Below are 15229 nucleotides of genomic sequence, written 5' to 3'. Positions count from 1 at the left end.
AATAGTTAACTTAATGTAGATAAGCATGTGCATGTGAGAAAAATATTTTTGACATCAAAAGATGTTTACATAATAATTTGAAAAATTGGCTAAATGTGCTAGTTAACCATATCTGCCATCTACGGTGGTTTAGAATACGTAATCTGAAAGAAACACAATGTTCTAAGGCATGTAGGCTGCATATTATAACGGAAACGTATATAACTAGTAAGGCAGAATATGAAGTTCACGATTTCCTCTATGCTCTATATTTCTGGTAGATTTAAAACACTAAACAATGTCATCTCATCAACCGCGCTAGAAAATAAAATCTAAATCCTTCCTTATTATAAACCACGCAAGAAAATACAATCTACATCATGTCTTTATATCTAATATAGTAGTATATAACATCCTATTTATTATTCTATTTTCTAAATTGGTAGAATGCAAGTTCTATAACGGTTAGTAAACAAAATCCGGAAATCTTGGTAAAAACGGTTATGAAATATTCACTAAATCTTTTAAATATTTTGTTTTCCTTTTTTAATTGTTTTTTTTTCTAAATTGTGGTCTTCTTCATCGTTGTCTCACGATTTTTTTTTCTTCTTCTCTAACTTTTTCCTATCTAAACTATGGATTCACAAGAAGAGGTTGAATGGTGTGACAAAGAGAAGACCAATGGAAATGATGTGCGATTTTCTTTGGTGGATTTTGTGAAGGAGGGTCAACATTTTATTTCAAAAACGCTTTTGAAGGCAGCATTCGAAATATGTGCAATGAAACATAATTTCGACTATAAGCTTGTCAAGTCGGATAAAAAAATGTGGTACATTCGTTGCGCAGATGATGATTGCAGCTGGCGTGTTCGTGCAGAGGGGTTACCTGGTTCATCTTATTTTATCATCAAAAAGTATGTACCTCATCATTCATGTGCTGCATCCAAAAGGAAGGGTTCTGTTCGGACAGCTTCAGCAAAAACAATTGGTACTCTGGTTATGCATATGTATGAAACTGCTAAAGAAGGGCCGAGATCTAATGATATAGTCCAGTATATGCGTTCAGAACATGGACTTGAGATATCCTATTCTTTGGCATGGGATGCACGTGAGTATGCAATCAACAAAGTGAAAGGCCTTCCAGAGGAAGGCTATGAAAAAATTCCCAAATACTTGCACATGATGAGGGAAGCTAATCCAGGGTCACACACGTCTTATGAAAGGGATTCTGAAGGGTGATTCAGATTCCTCTTCATCTCCTTTGGTCAGAGTCTTCGCGGTTTCTATGTTGCGATTCGGAAAGTTATTGTTGTGGATGGGACGTTCTTGAAGAGCAAATACAAAGGGGTATTACTGGTTGCTACTGCATTAGATGGAAACTCTAATTTATATCCTATTGCATTTGGAGTTGTCGACTCAGAGAATGACCTTGCGTGGAACTGGTTTATGAGACAACTTAATGCGGTCATTGCTGACGAGCATAGTTTAGCTTTTGTGTCTGATAGGAATTCCTCGATTGCTAAAGCTATTGCTAACGTGTACCCGCAAGCTCATCACGGAATTTGCATTCACCACTTGCTGAATAATGTCGTAACATATTTTAGTGGGAAAGGTGTGGCTGGTTTGGTTGCAAAGGCTTCTAAAGCTTATCGAGCTGCTGATTTTCGTAAGCTGTTCACTGCTATTTACTCTATTAGTCCTGAAATTGGAAATTATCTAATAGAAGCCGATGTGAGGAAGTGGGCTCGTTGTCAATTCCCGGGTTACAGGTATGATATCAACACCACTAACCCTGCGGAGTCGATAAATTCTGCTTTGCGTACGCCTAGAGAGTTTCCAGTAATACCTCTAATGGACAGCATTAGGGAAATGATGACTCGATGGTTTTTCCAACGTAGAACTTTAAGTTCTAAGCACTCGAAGCCACTGACCATTGCTGTGGAGAAGAAGATAGACAGAAGGATTGAGAAGGGTAAAAAGTTTAAGGTCTTCCCGATTAACGATGACAGGTTTTTGGTTCAAGGTGACACTTTTGACTGCATGGTTGACTTGGTCAGACGCACGTATTCTTGTGGGAAGTTTGACCTGATGAAAATTCCATGCAGGCACACCATAAAAGCAGGCTTCAGTGTTGGAATACAAGAACACACACTCACAGACGACATATACACTACTGCGTCATGGCGCACGGCTTATGAAGAAAGCATAAATCCTATTGGTGTCCCTGAAGATGCTTGGACTGTTCCATCTCATGTGGAGCAGACGAAAGTCCTTCCTCCAGAGTCTAGACGAGCTGCAGGTAGAAGAAAGAAACGCAGATACGAGACAGCCGAAGATAAGATCCGTTCATCACAAGGAAATCAAGGCTCTAAAGGTCGCAAATGTAGCTGATGTGGGATTCGAGGGCACGATAGGAGAACATGTGATCGAGCAATATAGGATACTCAATCCGTTTCATGCAAGCTTTCTTTATGTTGATTTATGCAAGTTATGTTTCCGGTTTTTTTGGGTTACTATGTTTCAGACTTTATGCAAGTTCTGTTTACGCAAGCTTTATTCATCTTGATTTATGCAAGTTATGTTTCAAAGACTATCAAAGTTATGTTTCAGCTTTGTTCATCTTGATTTATGCAAGTTATGTTTCACGTTTTTTAGGATACTATGTTTCAGAGACTATGAAAATTAGGTTTGTTTGATAACGTTGTTCATAACACGACAATAAAACTGGAAATCAGATTGGTTCAATATTTGAAAATGTAACTTGAATCAGAGAACCATTACAATATCAATCACATTTGGACCAGAGACATAACAAACTGAAAAGGGTTCCTACGCAACCTACATCAAGCGAATGCTTATGGTTCATAACTTCTTCCTGCACTGTCTTCTTCATGGAAATTCTCAGATCTTCAATTTCCTCAGCAACTCTCGCCTGATGCTCAGACATCCTTTCAATCTCATCAAGCAGAGCCTCGTCTACCCACTTAAAAAGATGATTTTCTTTTTTTCTCTGTTTCAAAACACAAAACAAATCAATTGACATATAGAAGAATATGAAGTAGTGAATTATCAGATTTACCTGTAAACCAATCTCACATCTGAAGAATCGTCTGTATGGGTTCTCTTCCGTTTTTGAAACATAAGTGACAATCTTCTTTCCACACCAGCATCTGGAAGGGATCGCTCCATGGTATTTCGTGTTCGTCATTCTCTTTTGAGGAGAGATTTTTTAAGAACAAGTAGGAGAAAAAAAACACCGCAAGATGTAGTGTTTGTGGCCGCTTTATGATCTTATATAAGCAATATAATTAGGGTTTACAATGTTTCTAATCGGATCGGCACATATGGTAACTTGTATGTGTTTTCATTATAAAGATTTGTTTTGGCACCAAATAGATTGTGGTATTTTAGTGTCATTTAGGGTATAGGGTTTGAAATTGTTTGTCTTCTTTAGTGTCATTTAAGGTATAAGGTTTAATATAGTTTGTCCTACTTTAATGCCATTTAGGGTATAGATAGGTTTAGATTTCGGTTATGTTTTGATAAGAATTAGGACATCGCATAACAATCATTTAGGGTATAGATAGGGTTTCATATTGTCACCTAAAAAGTAAAGAGAAAGCAACTTCAAGAGTCAAATAAAACAGTGAAATAAGGTAGTAACTAAAGGAGTAAAATGGTAACTAAAAGAGTCAAATAAAATCACCAAATAACAATATACTTCCTACACAAGTCATAACAGAAAGAATTTTATTCAAGTTCCACTAGAGCACTTGAAATTGTCTTCGGGGGAGTGAATTTTGCCATCCTTTCAATAAGGACAGGATCAATAGCAGCTTCCCATAGGTCATAAGCAATCTTCTGCCGCGCTTCACGAATGTTGTTGTCATTCACCAGGGAAAAGTCCAAGCCTAGAAGATGGCATTCAATGTGCTTCAAGGCATATACTCCACAGTCACTGCTACTTTTGTTCAATAAGAAGGGCATTGAGACGTAGGAGACCGTATACTGCTTGACTTGATACTGTCGACTCTTAGAAGACTGAATGGCTTTGACAATTCTAGGGATGAGAACTGCAAATGGCTCCACTGCACCGGGGTGTCTCAGTCCCTCACAGTCAAAGACCTCTATCGACCGAGTAACAAAGTTGACGCACATAGAGATCCAGTGCTTACCAACATTTAGGGGGACATACATGCGGTTAACATCAAGATCCCACATTAGTCTTGTTCGTCCGTGTGCTGGAAGTTCGCCAATGCCGTACTGTTGTAGCAGTCCGCCCACTTTGAATTTCTTCTTGTCCTTCTTATACTCGTTGTAAGAGTTCGTAATTTGATTACTGAACAAGCATGTCATGAAGGCTACTTTATTTGGAAACCATCGCCGCAAGGAAGTCCTCTCAGTGAATAACCACATCATACCATCAATTTCCTGCATAATTTGATAAAAGACTGTAAGTTTGTGTACACAAAATAAAAAGGAACAAGGTAATAACTGACCTTATTCAGGAGCCACTCTGAAGGTCCGACGACACGAGATACTAACTCATTTGTGAGCATAGATGGTCCAATTTTTAGTTCTCTGCATTACAAAATTCAGTATCAAAATGGTAGAATTGTTAAAAAAATTTAAAAATATCAACTTACTTGAAAGTTTTGGTCCAGTCAACAAGTTTGCCCCATAATGCCTCAGGGACAAACACTAGTGAGTAATCGGGATCATGTATCCGGTCCTCAAGTGAGTCCACGTCTTTCAGAGTAGGTGGTCTCCAATCCGCAGGCTTAAACGAAGACAGTGGAGTGGCAAAGTCAGCTGGTTCATCACCATCCAGATGTTGTGAAGGATCAAAACCTTTAACATGAGATGCTTGAGAAAGGTTTCCCATGGCTTCTTGTAAAGAGTCTTGGGTCCCCTTATCTACACATTTCGCTGATTTGGTCAAATTCTTCAAAAAATCCATCATTTCATTTTCATCAGTTTGAACATCCTGTTAATAAAAACAAGCATAACATTAATACTAAAAAGACAGTCCATAGCAAAATATAGAAAAGTACATTACAAAATAGTCAATCCCACAAGTCATCATCATTAGTTCATACAAGCCGATATATTACATATTACAATACAAGGACATTACATCAAAAGAGTCGACATAGCAAAATACACAGAGCTTCATTTTTTGGTTACCTCTCTTACTGGCCGAGGGCTACGACGAACCGGAGGAGGATCCACATTTGCAGATGCCTTGCCTTTTCCCTTTGCTGCGGGAGGACCCGTACTATGAGATGATGGTCCTTGGTCTTTTCCAATTGTTGCTGAAGGAGAGAGAATCTCAGATGTGTTGCCTTTTCCCACTATTTCCGATAGACCCTTAAGCTGAGAGACTTGTTCCTTGAGTTGAGCCACCTCATTGGCAACGTTGTCAAAACGCTCATGTATGTCCTTCTGCACCACTTCCTTAAAAGAGTTGAAAGAAGCGGTGAACAAACCTTCAATGAAGGTCTTCATTTCACTAGAGACCTGTTGTGTTCAGCCGCACGTTGACAAAGCAGTTGTTTCTTTCGAGACTCGGCACCAGGATCAATTAGCTTGCGCTTGCCTCTTTTTGCAGTAACAGCCGGTTCTCCTGCAACTACAGTCAGTTCCTCTGCAACAGCTGACGGTTCTTCTGCAACATCAACCGGTTCATCTTGTTCTGAATCAGAAAGGTCCATGTGTGCAGGCAAAGACTCAACTTCCCAATCGAAATGCGTCCAGTCTTGTTTCGCATTGATCAATTCAACAATACGACCAACTCTTTCGTCCTTCTTTTCATCTTCCCTAAGGAACTCAGTATCAGCAATCACATCGAAATCACCAGTAGATGATATAAATGTGAACAGCTCTTCCTGCAAGAACAAACAAAACACTAAGCTTACATTGAACATTTATTGAACTCAATATTTAAAGAAGAAATATCAGTTACCTTATCAAAGTGGGACTCTAGGCTGGTGATATCTTGGTAGGATACTTTACCACTACCTTTCCAATTCCTACATCTCATTTTCTTCACGTTTTTTTTTTATTTTTTTACCCACCATAGAACCAATGTCTGGAATTGCCTCCATAATCCATATCTGAAACGCATATGAGAATCCATCCAATACGTAGCTGTTCTTCGTATGCACATCTTCTCTTGCTCTGAGTATTGATGCAATCAGCTCATCATAAGCGCGAAGACCCCAAGGATACATCCTCAATTTCTCAAAATCCATCACCAAGCGGATGTATTCTTGAGGGATATACACTTTCCAATCCTTAGCCATGAGGAATGATTGTATAATGGACAGATACACTAACCTCACTCTGTCCACATACGACCACTCGTTACACACCTTAAGGAGCTCATCCCTTATAGTATATAAGTTGATCTTCGCATTGGTCTTCAGCGCATTAGCCCAGAACCCCTTATCATTCTTCCAGTTAATGAAGTCTACGTCGGGTTCCTCTTTGTACTTCAATCCAGTCACAGCATAAAATTCTTGCATAGAAAACCTAAGAGGCCTCTTCGCAAAAATAAACCACAGCTCGTGAAGCTTGGAAACCCTGAGCTGCTTGCACATGAAGCTGTGAATAATCTTCCCTGAGTAGATGAGGTTGTTCTCTATGATCGCCAGAAGAGGCCCGAAGACAGGGTCTTTCAAAACTTCCTCATACTCATCTTTCAGAGCCACCTTTACCGCCTTCAGAAGCGTCCTTCTACATGTGTTGTTAATCTTATCCATCTGCGTCTCAGCACCTTCTTGAAGAATGCGTTTAGGAAACTGGTGAGCCATTCCTAAAAAACATGAATTCCATAAGTTAACAGCGAACCAAATATAACCATCTCACATTTAACTAGTTTTTTACAATTCAAAACTACTTAGAAACACAAATTGAAACAAAATATAATGAACTAGCAAATGTGTTTTCCTCTAAAATAAAACAGAGTCAAAGCTACCCACCAAATGAATAACAAAAGACTACACACTATCGACAAATTCAATTCAAATAACAAACTCGATCCCAAAACAAGTATGTAAAATCGATGTCTAAAGCATGTCAAAGTCATTAGCTTTTTCAAGTCTATTATGAATTCTAAACCTTAATAAAGCCGATACCAAACAAACTAGAACTCAAAATCACCTCAACAACAAGTCAATCTCACACCCCACTCAACCACATTCCGCATCTGAAAACCATAAACTTGTTTCGATTTGTGTTTTAAACTAACTCTCTATCTAGTACAATTTGTAGTACATGCAAATAAACATAAAGAACAAACAAAAAAAAGCAAAATCGTAAAGGGGATTTCAAAGCCTAACCTTCAAATTGTCAGAACCGAGATGAAGGAAGAGCAAAAGAAAACAACTAATCGTCCTTAATCGGGGAGGAGAAGCTACTCCCGAGCTTGAGCAGCTTCGATCGTCGGCGGCGGCGGAGATAAGAACGACAATCTAACCGGTGGCACTAACAGAGGTAATACGCAAGAAGGAGGAGGGAGAAGCGATGTGACTCCTCGTTGAAGCTCTCCGACGAACCAAGAATCTCAGAGGCGGAAGGTGTCGCCGGCGAGAAAGAAATCGTCTCTCGATTGGGAAAGAGAGTCGGAGAGAACGGGACCGAGAGTTGGGAAAAAATAACCCTATTTTTATTTAATTAAGTATTTCCTTTTTAATTCATAAAGTTTTTAAAATTTTATTAACTATTTTATAAAGAAAAGGACAAAACAGTAGATTCACACAGTATTAGTTCTAAGGGGACAAGAATTAATTCTATACGGACAAGGTTAGAGAATTTAGTTCTAAGGGGACAATACTTTAGAGATCTAGTTCCATATTGGCAAATTTCCCTACTATTTATACATATAGCTTACGCATAGATTTCTGGAACTGCACAAAATACTAATAGGATTATAATTGTAGGAGATTATGGAAGTTCCTATATTTTGTGGATGGTAATATTTTCTAAGATACTAACAAAATTCGTGGAGTTTCAAACATGTCTCCATATTTACACCAGATATAAATATGGGATATATTTAATTTTGTTGGCTGATCAAAGCTTAAACCATATTTCTCATGGTTCGTATTTATCATGTTACTCATTTCATCTAGCAACATATTCAAATAAGTTGGAAATCAATGTTGCCTCATCTATAAAATTTTGAAAAGTATGTTTATATATCATTGTAGTCCGTGGAAAGAAACATTGTTTTCTATAAAGTTAATAGGGAAGAAGGTTTATGAGAAACTATAATACAAATAATGTTAATCATGAGTAAATGTGAAAAAAATTTGAAGAGAAAAGTATAGCTCGATCGCTTGTAGGTAAACCATATTTACATTTTTTTCATTTTTTGTCAACATATCATTTATAAAGCTCAAAATCCAGGAAATGAGTACAAAGTTGCTAGTTAACAAAAAAAAGAGTACAAAGTTGCTATGTAAGATTAAAAGAAGAGAGTACAAAGTTGTTAAGTCTAGAGGCCAGAAATGCTTTTAAAACACGTGAGAACCACTAACCAAATCTGTTTTGGTCTACCGGCGGAAGTCCTCCCTGAAATCGAACCACTGGTGATGTCTTCGTCTCTTTCGTAAGCCGGGATCTTCCATAGCCTTGTACTCCCAGAGCAACATCTCTTTTGCTCATAATAAATGCTTTTGGACTGAAGAACTTGACTCGCCAGTGATCAAAACACAGGAAAATCTGATAGATCTAAAGAGAGACACATTGTCGGACCGCTCCCATCGGAGAATGCCAGCCTCTGATTCTCACCTGGGTCAAAAAACCAACTCCAAATCCATTAAATTTCTTCCAAGCAGAGATATTTTACTCATAAGCCGAGCAAAGACCGATACTCATATGAAAGAAATATATTTATAGCCATAGATGAAGCACACTGAACAAAAGCAAAGCCTAACAAAAGCAGATTAAAATACTAAATAGATTCAAGAAAGAGAAACTAAATATAATCCATCTAAATAGGGAAGTTCATATATTAAACATAGTTAAAATAGACGATAGGTAGTGAATATAGCTTATATTTTCGTCTGTAAAAAAAAAAGACGCTAAAGTTCACATATTAAATATAGTTAAAATGGATGATAGTTAGTGAATATAGCTTACATTTTCATCTGTTAAGACCATCTCAAGAGAATAACTATTTTTGAGATTGTTTGACTTCCATGTATGAAACACTTTCACCCGAACTCTCCATGCATATTTGAAAGGTTTAACATCACTCAAGTTACTGATTTTGATAACAGAATTCATAAGTGTAGATCAGGGTATAGAGCGTTTGAAGGTTTAGAATGATTATATTTGTTGTGTTGATTCGATATTTATATATTTCTTATCGCTAGAAAATTAATAGGATAGTAAACATATTAAAATTGTTTATAATTAGAAATATTCTAGGGATATAGATTATTCGAGATATATTAAGTTACAATAATATACTATTTTTGGTTTTCGAGATCTATTAAGTTACAACAATAAAATATTATTGTTAATCAGTTACAAAAAAAAAAATTATTGTTAATCCCATTATTTTATAGAAATATAAGAATTTTGTATATACAAATGTATTCAAAAGATGTTATTTTTTATACCCAACTGTTAAAAAAATCAACAATTTTTTATACTCCTCCGATTGGTCCTGCAAGTCACCATTTATTTCATCTGGCGTGAACGCAACGAGAGGAAGCACGGTACGAGCCATAAGACAGTTGAACAGCTTGCAAAGTTGGTGGATAAAACAGTTCGGAATCGCATCTCCTCTACAAAGTACACTCTCAGCCTGCGACTGCAAGGTTTAATGATCAGGTGGTTTGCAGCTCATAACACTGCAAATTAGAGTTTTCAATTTTTTCAGAGATAGTTATATGAACTACTCATAGTTGTACATATACTCATATATTCTTTTAGCGATGATCAATAAATTTAAAATTTCATCAAAAAAAAAAAAAATCAACTTAATATTTTAAATAAAGTCATGAATTTGAAAAAAAAACAGACCATAGCTAGTTTATAGTTTCGTCTGTATCTGAATAAGCAATTGTTAGTGTTGAAGCTTGCAGAGAAAAGAATTCTGATAATATCATGAATTATAGCCAAAGTAAAAAAATCTAATCAAAACCAAGCAAACAAACTAAAACACAAAGTTCGTGTATAAAATATTGTAGCTCGAGGAACATGTTGTCGTAGGTTTTGTGTGACCAACATTTTCAATTCTCGTTTGATTCTTTGACCTTGTATTCCCCTGTTTGAGTCAAAGCTCTATATTATTATCTTTCTCTGCCTTCTGTAAACTTTCCTCTAAAGCATAGATATATACATAGTTGGTTTGCATGCACAAATTTACAAAAACCGGGTTAACCAAAGGTTATAAACATTCGATATATGTTAATTTATATAGCAAGGATAGGAAAGTTATATTTAAATTATAATTACAATGGTAAATTTACTAAAGTAGTGGAAAAAGATCACACGAAATTAGGAGGTGGTTATCTGAGATTTATGGAAAAAAAATAAAAAAGAAAACATTTAATTAAAATCATAGCTTAAAAATAATCTAGTGGCAATGTCTTGTAAATATTGTTGAAACAGGAGGGCACTTCAAAAAATGGCCTTCTGTTTTAATAGTATTGATTTACTAATATATTTTAAAATTGAAATACTCAATTCTCCACAACAGAAATTAAAATTTATCATGTATGGTTAAGATTTTTGGTTTATTTTATTTATTTACAACTAATCGTATTTAATATTTAATGAAAATAGTCCATAAGGCTTAGGAATTTTAGTATATCATCTCTCTTTATATTTTACAACATGATGAAGGCTCACTCCCACTTACATGTAAGTCTCTGAGTATGTCTAAATAAACAATTGACCAACAACACTCCATCTGCTCTTCTCAACCCAAATCTCCTCCAGAAACACCAATTTGTTCATCTCACTCCACTCCAGAAACACCCATCCTCCTTCCTCCATTACCCTTCTCATTCTTTCCACCACCAAGAACCTCAGCCCCACAACAGACACAAAACCCGTATTCCTCCTCCTCTCCCCCAGTCCGCGAAAACCTTGAACCGAACAGTGCCATTTTAACCAATATAATAATCATGGGCGAAACACAGAATATGACCTTTTATAAATTTTCTCTATATTTTTTCTTATTGCATTTTTTAGCTTAAACTCTAAGACATGAAACAAATAGAAAAAAGTATCCCAAAACTAATGGGGAAAGTACAAATTTTTTATTGTCTTGTCTTTTAATAAGTAAATTAGGTTTACTTAATTTCAGACATTTTTTATCATTTAACAGATTGAAATGGACCTTTAAAAAAACACAAAAAAATTTATAGACCAATGACAAATGTCCATGTTGCATAATCAATAAACCCCTCTATGCCATTCTTTCTCTTCCTTAACCAGCTCCATAATCATCACATAGTTAGCCTCTCTCACCACATTCGCCTCTACCCTCACCACTCAATCATCCTCATTATTGTTTTCGTCGTTGGTTTCATCCAAGTTATTGTTTTCGCAGTGGTAGATCCGCTACCAGTATTGGGATAGTGTCATCATATAAAACATTGACTTCTTCATCTGATGACTTACACTACAATTCTCCTTCACAAACATAAATGGGCAATACCATTCTCCTTCTATCACAATCCCGGACCAAATTTTTGAGACTGAGAATCCGAATTCAGGGAGACGGGCTCTTAGATCATTGTTTAGGCCTAGAGCTTCTCTAGGTCCCTTCGGATGCAAGCTCCTCGAGGTTGGTAGCTCCCATCCTTTCTTCTTGAGAAATAAAGGTGGTGTACCGTCTGGAGCAACAGATTTCGCAAAGAAAGTATGGTCATGACGACGGCGGTTGATCTTCACAGTCTGATAAATATTTCTTGGATCCAAAGGTTTAGGTTTCTTGACTTGCAAGATATCTAGAAAACAACACAGTCCTTTCTCTATCTCCTTAGAATACACAAACTTTCCTGGAAAAAAGAAGAAGAAGAGTTCACTATACTCAGTCCTAAATTTTTTATTGTTCTTATCACCAAACCGCTAAAGACACCAACTCAAATATGACTTATATTGCTTATGACTTAGATTGTCATGTTTTTTGTCATGTTTTTTTTTGTTGTATCTTACCCTTTGTGGTCTGCCTCTAGCGTGAACAACGTATGAACAAGACCTTCTTAACCGAAGTATCTCTGTTTCCGGAACTATCTGTGTCAACAACCGATAAGATCTTGTCTTGAGGGAACGGAAGCATCTCGATTTTTGTGCTCTTGCACATCCCGAAACAGAACGTATCATCTGTTTCTGCTTCTTCGTCTGTGATAACTAGAACGGCCGAGAATGGACCTTCCGGTGACTCCTCTGAGAGCGTCTTCTGGTATTTTCTGAACTGCGACAATGTCCTCGTCAGTCACGTACATCGTTTGTAGTTGAAGATGTAAGGGAATTATGATTATGTGTAGGTTTTACTATCAGTTTGATGGGGTTTACCATCGTATTTTATGAAGTTGGTGTTGAAAATTACAAGATTGTAGAGTAGTGGAGTGGCTCGATGTAACTTTTGATAGTTGAGGGTAAATTAAGTTGAGTAATAAGTGTTTGTTAGTTTCAAAAAAAAAAAAGTTAAGTGTTTGCTGATTGGCAAGTCGTGACTTTGTTTTTACTAAAATGAACAAAAGATAAAGTGAAATATAACAATCACATTCCACTTTCTCAGTTCTATCAGACAGGATTTTACTATTTAAACTTCAAAAATATGTCTTCTTTCTTTTTTTGGGTGTAACCTAAGTTTAATCTTTCAAATTATTAGGGGGTTGTCTCTAATTTTTACGACCAGCTAAGCTCGAAGTATTGCTTGTTTGCATTCCGTTAATCCGGTTGGAGTATCAGTTAAGGAAAATTAATTTTCTATTAAACGAATTTATTCTGAACGAAAGAAAATTGTATTGATAATCTTAAAAAACCCAGTCATTCCAAAACCTTTTGAATTAAGTGGATGAAGAAAGAGATGATAAAAATAGGAAAAGAGACGAAAAAGGAATGAAGTTACAAGATAACTATTTACAAGAAAATTGTGTAAATAAATCTAAAGTCATTCTCATTCCATCTTTAAAATTTTAAAATTTTATAGTTTAAACTAGAATTGTTATTGTAATTTATATTATTATCATTTCTGGTAAAAGATACTAATGCTGATTTTTTTTTTGGATCAAATGCTGATGGTTAAGAAGATTTACTAGCCGTTTTAAAAATTCCAATGGGCATTTCATGTTAATACATATTCTAAATAAAACTAAGGTTTGTGTTTAAAAAGTGTAAGATCACTTTATCCAAAACCCGGTTCATTTTAATATATAAGATGGAATGGAATGCCCAGTAGTTTTGAAAAGGTGGAGCAGGACGAATCGTGATGTCAATGATAAAATAAGTTTTTTCTTTATTATTTGCAACGAAATTTATATAGCTAACATTATCCAATTTTGCAGACATCATCCATTATCTCAATTTAACTGCTCTTTTGATTTTCGAAAGAATGAAAAGAAAAACAAAAAAAAAATCAAGAAGTAAATAGATTGAAAAGGAAAATCATCTATTCAGGAACTTCCTTGCAAAATTTATAAAACCATGGCCACAATCATAATTTAATTTTGGATTTCTTTATATTTTGGATTAATTAGGTCAATAGCCAAACTTTGATTCTTAACACATAAAGGGTCTTATTAGTAGTGATTTTCGATCTAAGCTTTGACTTTAGAATTGTAGCTGTAGAGATTCTGTCTTTAAAAGCTGTAACAGTTACTTTAGAAAAATTTGAAAACTTGATTGACATAAAAGCTTTAAAATTATGACTGTTATACATATATATTAAAATTCATTTCCAAAATGTACTACCTATTTATTGCAATCTACTTTTTTCAATTAAAGTTCAAAAAATATATTGGGTAGTTTAAAAATTGTGGTCGTCACTTTAAATCTATACTATACTAAAAGGGGATATAAGCTCCTCTTATAGTGTCCACGTATGCACAAAAAATCGTCCAATCAGAGAGTCCGAAGTTGCCACGTCATCTCATTTATTTTTTTCGTAAAAAATGAAAAACAATGCAAAAGAAAGGATCGAACCCGGGTTAGTATGACATAAATATAGAGCATATACCACTAAGCCATTGAAACTTTCTTGGACACATATACAAGAATCACTAAATATGTAATCACAAACTCTTAAGTACATTTACAATAATATGGATTCAACTTTCAAGACTCTGATACTGCTGACAAAAAAAAAAAAAAAAAAGCTGACAAAAAAAAAGACTCTGATACTTTGTTTTGTAAAACAAAATAAGTAAATGACTATACTAATATATTCTTTGAAAGTGTGAGAACATTGACAAATATGAAAAAGCATAGATTTTTGTTTTCGTGACAAAGTTAAGAATTTTGTAAAAGTAAGTTTAACATATAAATTTTCGTGACAAATATGAAAAAACATAGATTTTTGTACAATTTTGACAAAACAACTCAAAACATAGTTCTCTAATGTTTTAATAAAATATTATTTAAAGGTGCAATAATTAAATATATCAATTCAATAAATTTTGTAATTTATAGACAAAACAATAACACAACAAATTTTGAAACATTTGTTTAACCTATCAATTTCTTTTCATGAGAATCCAACTAAACAAGATAAAAAAACAATTAGATTTATTTAATTACTATTTTATTCAATTTTGATTAATTTCAAATTGTAATAATGTATCTTTTTGAAATTACAAAAAAAGAATGTTCTTTCTTTATTACACTAGCATTATATATAGATTCCATATACACAAATAAATATAATATAACAACATAAGCTTGCTTTGCTTTCCCCGATTCATATGAAAACTTTTTAAGTTATCCATCAAAGCAAATTAATTAAATCAATCAAATTGTTAGAATACAACAATTTAATATATAATTTTATTTTAAATTAAATTATTTAAAAAGTGTATTTTCATTAAAAACAAAATAATAAATAAGTAAAACTTATTTGATGATAATTTTTATGACATATATATATATTATGTGAAAGAAATATAAGCTTAATATGAAAAAAAATCTTAAATACAAAAAACTCTAAAATTAACAAAAAAAACTAATAAAATTTAAAATATGATATCAATTGAAAACTTTTTAGACAATATTAATAAAATATT

General features: G+C 34.6%; 3 protein-coding genes and 1 pseudogene across 3 annotated transcripts; 1 reads left to right on the top strand and 3 right to left on the bottom strand.

Annotated features, from left to right (window-relative positions):
- The first annotated feature begins 614 nt into the window (after nt 1-614).
- Nucleotides 615-2369, top strand: LOC125576330. The gene is made up of 2 exons (XM_048736157.1): nt 615-1180; nt 1223-2369. Exons 1-2 carry the CDS (start codon nt 615-617, stop codon nt 2367-2369), a joined length of 1713 nt encoding a protein of 570 aa, XP_048592114.1.
- A 394-nt stretch (nt 2370-2763) lies between these two features.
- LOC125576310 (uncharacterized protein At4g04775-like) lies at nt 2764-3186 on the bottom strand. The gene is made up of 2 exons (XM_048736103.1): nt 3058-3186; nt 2764-2988 (listed from the first exon to the last, which is right to left on the bottom strand). The coding sequence occupies exons 1-2, from the start codon at nt 3184-3186 to the stop codon at nt 2764-2766; spliced, it is 354 nt and encodes a 117-aa protein (XP_048592060.1).
- A 542-nt stretch (nt 3187-3728) lies between these two features.
- On the bottom strand, nt 3729-5486 carry LOC125576302. Its single transcript, XM_048736063.1, has 4 exons — nt 5166-5486; nt 4625-4965; nt 4478-4559; nt 3729-4409 (listed from the first exon to the last, which is right to left on the bottom strand). Exons 1-4 carry the CDS (start codon nt 5484-5486, stop codon nt 3729-3731), a joined length of 1425 nt encoding a protein of 474 aa, XP_048592020.1.
- A 4511-nt stretch (nt 5487-9997) lies between these two features.
- On the bottom strand, nt 9998-12441 carry LOC106442935 (annotated as a pseudogene).
- Nucleotides 12442-15229: the final 2788 nt, after the last annotated feature.

This window comes from Brassica napus, chromosome A1 (assembly GCF_020379485.1).
Source record: "Brassica napus cultivar Da-Ae chromosome A1, Da-Ae, whole genome shotgun sequence".
In the NCBI taxonomy this organism is placed as follows: Eukaryota; Viridiplantae; Streptophyta; class Magnoliopsida; order Brassicales; family Brassicaceae; genus Brassica; species Brassica napus.
The sequence above is the reverse complement of the archived record's forward strand: the minus strand, read 5'-3'. Positions and strand labels throughout refer to the sequence as shown.

Coding starts and splice junctions, on each gene's coding strand:
- LOC125576330 (XM_048736157.1), top strand. CDS start 615: ATGGATTCACAAGAAGAGGTTGAATGGTGTGACAAAGAGAAGACCAAT. Junction 1,181..1,222: donor ATGAGGGAAGCTAATCCAGG/GTCACACACGTC, acceptor AGGGTGATTCAG/ATTCCTCTTCATCTCCTTTG.
- LOC125576310 (XM_048736103.1), bottom strand. CDS start 3,186: ATGACGAACACGAAATACCATGGAGCGATCCCTTCCAGATGCTGGTGT. Junction 2,989..3,057: donor GATGTGAGATTGGTTTACAG/GTAAATCTGATA, acceptor GTTTTGAAACAG/AGAAAAAAAGAAAATCATCT.
- LOC125576302 (XM_048736063.1), bottom strand. CDS start 5,486: ATGAAGACCTTCATTGAAGGTTTGTTCACCGCTTCTTTCAACTCTTTT. Junction 4,560..4,624: donor GACTGGACCAAAACTTTCAA/GTAAGTTGATAT, acceptor TTTGTAATGCAG/AGAACTAAAAATTGGACCAT. Junction 4,410..4,477: donor CAGAGTGGCTCCTGAATAAG/GTCAGTTATTAC, acceptor CAAATTATGCAG/GAAATTGATGGTATGATGTG.